Source organism: Lonchura striata, chromosome 7 (genome assembly GCF_046129695.1).
Source record: "Lonchura striata isolate bLonStr1 chromosome 7, bLonStr1.mat, whole genome shotgun sequence".
Lineage (NCBI taxonomy): Eukaryota > Metazoa > Chordata > Aves > Passeriformes > Estrildidae > Lonchura > Lonchura striata.
Window position 1 is genome coordinate 28084243 of NC_134609.1, and position 7410 is coordinate 28091652.

The 7410-nt window shown below is 48.9% G+C and overlaps 1 protein-coding gene across 5 annotated transcripts in view; it reads right to left on the reverse strand.

Annotated features, from left to right (window-relative positions):
• FGFR2 (fibroblast growth factor receptor 2) overlaps positions 1-5560 on the reverse strand; it is an 81609-nt gene extending 76049 nt beyond the window's left edge. For 4 of the 5 annotated variants that reach the window (XM_021529293.2, XM_077784722.1, XM_021529288.2 and 1 more), the window contains exon 1: positions 1085-1338. In XM_021529293.2, coding sequence (XP_021384968.1) covers positions 1085-1259 — 175 coding nt within the window. In that variant the 5' untranslated portion in view covers positions 1260-1338. Of the gene's footprint in view, positions 1-1084; positions 1339-5469 lie in introns of those variants that run through there. The other variant, XM_077784721.1, reaches the window with a different exon arrangement.
• Between the last annotated feature and the right edge of the window lie 1850 nt (positions 5561-7410).

Sequence of the window (7410 nt, forward strand, 5' to 3'; positions counted from 1 at the left end):
TTTTTAGAGGCAGTGGATAGAAACAAATAAGTTTTGCATGAATATTTATTAAATAAAAACGAAGCTGCATCCATGGACATGAGTAGTAGATTGTGTAAAGGCCAAACTCTCTGCAGCAAGCTTGCCAGGTCAGAAATGCTCTGTGGACTATTAGATCAGCTTGACAGCTGAGTTATTAGAACTGTGATCACTCCTCCAAAAGGCAGATACAACCTTATGAAAGAAGCCTCACTTCCTCCCCCAGATGCTCAGAGAGCAGGAATGATCCAGCACAACACAGTAAAATCATTCTTCAACACAATCAGCTCACAACAATGAAAAAGCAGCCTCTCCTGAGCTCTCCAGAGAAGAAAACCACTTTGCAAAGCTTGAGGAGCAGATAAACCTAGAAGAACATACCAACACGTGCAAGCTCAAAATAGGAGATTTTATCAAAACACCTCTTTCAACGTGAAGGTCTAGATTGGCCTTTGCTCTCACAGCAATAAACTCCAGCCCTTCTATTGAGATCTCAACATTCACATCTTCAGAACTTGTGATCCAGGCACTGCACCACCGATTGTGCCTGGATATTAACAGCAACAGGGACGTTTGTCCTGAGTACAAACACCAACAAAGCTGCCATAGCATTTCTGCAGCGTGCCCAGCAAAACTAAACATTCCCAAATGAAAACCACAGAGATTCATTTTTCTCTGGACTCCTCAGGTTAAGACAATCCCAAAGAGCAGCAGCCACTCATCCGCTTTGTTCCTTGAGACAGCAACACCCAAGTGCCACAGAGTGGTTTCCTTAAAGACCCGTTCCTGAAAACTTTCATCTGTACACTTTGATTATACAACGTGATGACAGTCCCAAGTGAAATCACTGACACCACTGGCTTGCACAAGAATAAACAAACGCACGCTTGTACAAACACAGCCCAGGCGAGAGCAGGGAAAGTCAGAAACCGTAACTCGCCAGGGCTGCTCTGCTACTTGCCTTAGATTTACCAGAGCACATGGAAAGATCTTGACTTCTATTTCACATGTCCAAGCATTTAAAATTAGCTTCTTTTAAGGAATTAAGTATTCGAGAGTGATTTACCTTCAGGTTCCACCGTGGTGTCTTCAACAACTAAATTAAATGAAGGTCGAGCCAGGGAAAGTCCAGCCATGGTGACCACCACCAGGCAGATAAGGCAACCCGAATCCCAGCTGACCATCTTTTTAGAGTAAATTCCTGGTCCATTTCCATATCTCCATGTGGACTTTAATCCCATCTGAACACCTCTAGAGAAGCATGGAGAGAAAGCCGTGCCTTCGGCCAGGGTAATGCCTCCTCCCTTGGAAAGACGGCTGCTGCGGGGAGGAGAGAGATGGAACACTGTCAGCAAAAACATCTCCAAACACAAACCAAAAACTTCATAAAGCCTCCAACAGAGCTGAGGTGAGAGGGAGGGGAGCAGGAGGATGGGGAAAGTAGTTTTCCAGCTTCAAGAATATGTGAAAAGTGAGTGACTTTTCATCTTCTGTTAGCAGTTTCCATCATCACCTGAGGCGTAACCAAGTCCTCCTTGTTTTCACAAAATCACTTCTCAGCACATATTGAGAGCTATTTTACTGACAGAAAAACATACAGGTTTTCAAAAAATGAGAGGCACACACATGTGCAGGCATATAACCTGTAATGCTACAAAATTACCACAATTATACAAATTATATTCTTGTTATTGTTTGAAGGTTTATGTAAGTTTGCCTTGTTTTTCATTCCTTCACCTAGGCAGTTCTGCAGCCAGACGAATTTGCAGGAATTCAGTAATTTTCCAGAAGAAAAACAGTTGAAAAAATATACTGCTCAGACTTGGAAAAATCTGTAAGACTATTTCATGGATGTACCTTCTTCTGACTCAGTTTAGTGGTCTTTGGAAACCCCTGAGTCCTTGTCAGGTGAAAGGCTCAAGTCTTTGCAGTGATATTGGTTTGCTACACTGCATTACAGGTAATTAAAATCTGTATAAAATATGGTAGAGAGTGCTGTTTCACAATCACCACTTTCCATCCATACATGCCAACTTTTGTGCACAAAACTTTCTTTGCTCAGTCTCTCAGTGATGCTTATTGAGATATATTTTTCAGAGGTGGGGGAAAAAAAAAGAGTCTATCTTATTCACAATAAAACAAATTTAAATGGATGAAGTTAAGTGATAATCCAGCCACGGTCTGACAGAAGTAGCATGAAAGGAACTGGCACTCCCTTCAGGGGACCCTGTTGCCTCCACACTGAGATGCCAGGTGAGGGTCAGAAGAGCATCCTCCTCACAGGGTGATTTAACAGCTCAAGCAGAAAATGAGACCTGATTTTCCGCTTCAGAAATAAAAGTAAAACCTCAGTAAATGGATAAAACAAGTAACTGCAGCAATTGTTCTAATCTGGTCAATGATTCATCTTAGATGTGATGAAACTCAACTGAAATTTGGAGAGCACTTGTCTGGAAGGGGAAAAAAAACCACAAAACCTCTTTTTCCCTCCTGCCCCCAACACTTGAAAATAAAAAATAAAAAAAATAATAAAAAAAAGAAGAAGTAAGGGAGTGTGGAGATAATGTAAACCTTCTCCAAACTTCTTGTCATTAAGATTTGGTGTGGTACCTCAGCATGCTGAAACAGGGACAAAGATTCTCCTTTTATAAAGCCAACCATTTAAAAAGTTGATTCTGATTTTTATTAGCCTTGCGCTAGCTGCTACAAAGTTCACAAATGCTGCTGGGGCATCTTTTATCTTGGGCACTATACACAGTAACTTTTGGAGTCAGTAGAAACAGGTTTTGGATGACATAAATAAATCACTTGAGGAAAACAATACAAGATGAATCCCTGCTACTTCAGGGCAAGCTTTTTCCAACTCCGTTGGTATCACCTCAAAGCCCTGTCCCTTCCTGTAAAGATTTCAGCCCGGCTCCAGCATCCCAGACCACAAGCTAGCAACTACCATTACATTTCCAGCGAAAACACCACCAGACCACTGCACAAACATTTGCAAAGAGCTTGCCCGGCCCTTCTCTAAATAAGCAGAGAGCAGGTGTAGAGCTGAAGAGAGCTCTGGTTTTGGGACCACTCTGTGCGTGGAGCAAACCCCCCTGGATGCCACCACCCAGGTCCACTGCCCACCTCGCTGTCTGGCAGCCACAGCCCTGCAGCTCAGTTTATCCAGCTGTAAAGTGGGTAGAAACCCCTCATTAACAGCCTGGCTGTAATGCTGATTTCATTTCCATAAATCATCCTGTAAACTCCGATTAAAGCCTATGTTGATAAATGCAAAATCCTATCACGGTTTTGCAGAAAGAAAACATACCAGAACGCCAGCATGTATTTCAAACTCCAAGAGCATTAATTCCACTGACATTCCTGCAGTTTCAGATTTTCAGACTACACTAAACACCACTGACAGCACATTTGTGGTTCCTATCCTCACCCTAAATCCTGAAGAGCGGCACAAAGCTACTTGGCCACGCGTCTCCTCACCTGAAGGTTTTTGTTGCCTCCTGCACCTCAACATCTGCCGGCAGAAAGAAGGGATTCTTCATCCACAGGGCAGCAGCAAACCCAAAATCCTGCCTTGCGAAGGCGCAACGATGCAAAAATCAGAGCTCTGCACCCATCCATGGAGCCAAACCACTCTACCACCAGGACAGCAGACAGGCTTCAAGGATTGCCCTCTCCCAAAAGAAGTGGAGTCCAGCGAAGATGCAACGAAACCACCAAATTCTTTTCATAGTTTAATTGCCACAGTTGCTGGGGGACGAGTCCCTGGAAAGACCTCCTGTGCTGGATAATTATGTACCTCTATCTCAATGTTTGGAACACAGCCCCAGCATGCTTTTTGGCCTCCACAATTCTGGCTTCCTGACTACAATACCATAATCCCTCCTGGAGTCTCAGACTCAGTGAAAGCCACACGTAGTGTTTATTTTTCCCCTTGAAAGGGAACTCTGTCTCTCTTCTCAGCCTACACTTTGGGGAGGAGTTGTCAGCCCCCAATGATTGATGGCTCTCCTTGCCACTCGCTCATCAAGTCAATTTTCACCTCGTCACATACCTGCCCAAATTTTCTTTGCCAAACTGACAAGCATGGGAAAGCAGACTGGTTTGGGAGCCCAACCAAATTCCTCCAAGCTGCACTTCAGTTTAAACACACTCGCACACACAAACAAGTAGTACTTGTTCAGCAGTGACATTAATTAAATTCAATTCTCAGTGTTCTTTTTAATCTACTTGCATTGTTGTTTATAAGATGTTTATCACTCCCCAGGGACAGCACGATTTGTAGAGTATGTTAACCAAATCAATGCATTGGTCACTGTATAACTTTTCAGCATCTTTCTCAATTAGGCGGGGAATAGCAAAATCTGAGTGAAATATGGATCTTCCCTCCACAAAGAAACCTCAAGGGCTCTAAAAGCCTAGTAGCTTCGTCAGAAAAAATCCAGGTTGAAGAAGCTTTAAAGCTAACAGCTTTATATACACAATTCCACTGACAGAAGAATTGTGTATGGACAGAAAATGCAGAAATATACATCCATCTATAAAAATATACATACACATATATATCTAACAAGACTCTTCAGCAGAGTTCAATCGCCAAGCAAATCTGAGTATCACAGCTATTAAACATTAATTCTGAAGGACTAATGGGAACCGGCTGGCAGCTTCAGTACTTTTTCATTGTTTGAACTTCTTTCATTTGCTTTCCAGGACTATCCTGTTTTTCTCAAGTCTTTTGCCACCAAGAGATCGGGGAGGGGGGGGGGAAGAAAAATCTGCATTTTAATTGACATTCCAGAGAGCGGGAGAAGTCCAGAGGCTGCTGATTGCTGTCTATTCAGCCCAAACAGGCTTTTCAGATGAAAATGAGAAAAGGCTAGTGGAAGATTTACAGGGATTTGGTACAAAGGAGACAATAAAGTTTTAAATGTTGATAGCGTTTCACACCAAACGCATAATGGGTCCCAGTTTGAAGGGGCCGTTTTGCATTTAAATATATATTTCATTGACGATTTCTCTCCCCCCTTGTCCCAGACGGGGCGGTTGTGCCCCGCAGCCCCGCTCCCGCAGCACGGCGGGGCAGGACCGGGCTCCGACCCGCGGCCGCTACCGAGGCGGGGCTGCTCCTCCGGGGCGAGCCTCCCTTCCTCCGCCCGTGCTGCTGTCACCGCTGGAACCATCCCCGAAGACACCCACGGGGATGCGGGAACGGCAGGGGAACAGCGCTGCTGCTCGGGCTTCCCCCCGCACCGCAGCGGCGACCGAGCGACCGCAACGCGACCCGCAGCTCCACCGCGGAGCAAAGGGAGCCCCGCACCGGCGCATCCCGGCCCGGGCACCCCCAGCCCCGCACCGGGGGACCCCCGAGCCCCGCCCGGAGCCGGGAGCGCGGCGGGACCCCCAGCCCTGCCCCGGGCCGCCCTTCCCCGGCCCGCCCGCTGCCTTTACCTGCGGCGAGAGCGCCGGGCGGGCTCCGCTGCGGAGCGGCGGCTCCCGGGACGGGGCGGAACTCCCGCGGCTGCGGCCGCGGTCACGGCGCGGGCGGCCGCGGCTGGCGAGCCCGCAGCGGCGCAGCGCCGCGCATCCCCCGCGGGACGCGCCCGGGGCAGGCAGGAGGGCGGCGAGGCGAGGCAGGAGCCGGCCCGGCGCCCCGTCCCGTGCCGTGCCCTGGCTCGGCCGCGGCGGCTACCGCCTCACAGGGGCGAGCCCGCCGTGCCCGGCGCCAGCTGCCTCCTCCCCCGCGCGGGCATCGCCGAGCAGCGCGCCGCGGGTCCCGCTCCGCTCCATCCAGCCGCCCGCCCCGAGCCGCCGCAGCTTTGTCACGCCGACAGCCCCCTCGGGTGGGAGGTGGGTTTTCTCTGCCCCCTTCTCCCCCCCTCTCGGCGCACTCCTCCGGCTCCTTCCTCCTCCCCCGGTCACTCCCCCCGCTGCAACCCGAGCCGTTTCCTGGACGGCGCTGCCGGGCTCTGCCAATCGCCGCCGAGCCCTCGGAGGTGCGGAGCCGGGAGCCCCCACCCCGCCCGGGGGTCGCGGGTGCCCCCGCGGCAGCAGCGGCGCGGGGCAGGAGGGGAGCGGGGAGCCGCGCTCCGGCCCTGCCCGCCCGGGGCAGCGGGGCAGCGCATCCCGGGGCGGCCGCGGGGACGAGGGCAGGAACCCGCGCTGCTCCCGGCCGGCTGCTCCGCTGAAAGTTTTTCCAGCGGGCTGGAAAGGAGAGGGAGAGGGAGAGGTGCGCGGAAAGCGCCGCCGCAGCGGGTGAGCCTGGGCTGCGGCACCGCCACCCCGGCGCTGGGCAGCGTCTGCATCCTCACGCTGAAATGGTACCAGCTCGGCAGTTGTCCCCGAAACCTCTCCTGCAGTGTTTCTGGCTCAGAAGCCACGGCTGGCCAGCGGCCAGTCCCATCCAGAGAGGGTAGCTGGATAACACCCGCTCCAAAAATTACCCTCAGGAGCCTCTCATCCAAAGCTTGATTCCAGCTGCCCCGTGAGTTGGTCTGACAGTGCACTTTTAATACCCGTGTGGTGCCCAAATGGGAAAAGTTGTCGAAAAGTTATGCAAACATCATTTGTTTGGCCACACGGATTTAAAACTGCATAATATTGGTATTCAGAATTCAATATAGCTTAGCCTGATCCTTGCTTAATAAAACATTTGCTTTAGATACCATCAACCATTCAAAGGTTTTGAATATGGAGTCTGTAATGCTTGCTTGTGTAGAATCAGCTTGACAACAAAATCAATAAGTGGTGGTTGCCTCAAATTTAATCAGTGTTGATCAATTTAATGTTACTTTATTTAAGCTCTACTGTACATTTTATATGTTGTGTGAAGTATTGATCAAGGGGATTTTCAAGGACTGAGGCCACGCATCGTAGTGTAAGACTATTTCCACACACCTAGACACCAAAAACTTCAAGTTTTCTGTACTTACCTCCCAGCACGTATTTTCCCACCACTACTGCAGCCTTTATGAGGGAGGGCAGACAAATTTGTAATTGATTGGAAACACAGGTTTCGTTTTTTGTTTTTGCGGGGTTTTTTTGTTGTTCCTAAAGCAACAGACATCTGAATGTTACTAATTGAGAAGCTGAGATGTCACAGTCAAGATCCAATTTTCCCAGCACCGGGCATGTCCATCGCCCATTGAAAACATTGTTAACACATTCTCACATAAATTATTGTCCGGCACAGGAAGCTGCAATACCTTTCCCCATTCATCGATATCTTTGCATACTCTGAAAGAAAAGGAAGCATTCCACTAAAAATGACAAGTCAGAACACCTATTTCCAAGGTCTGGAAGCACTTGTCAGAATTTATTCTTTTGGAGGATGAAAAGATAGCAGTCTATCAATAGCAGCCTTTTCTCTTAAATGAGCCACATTCTCCTAAA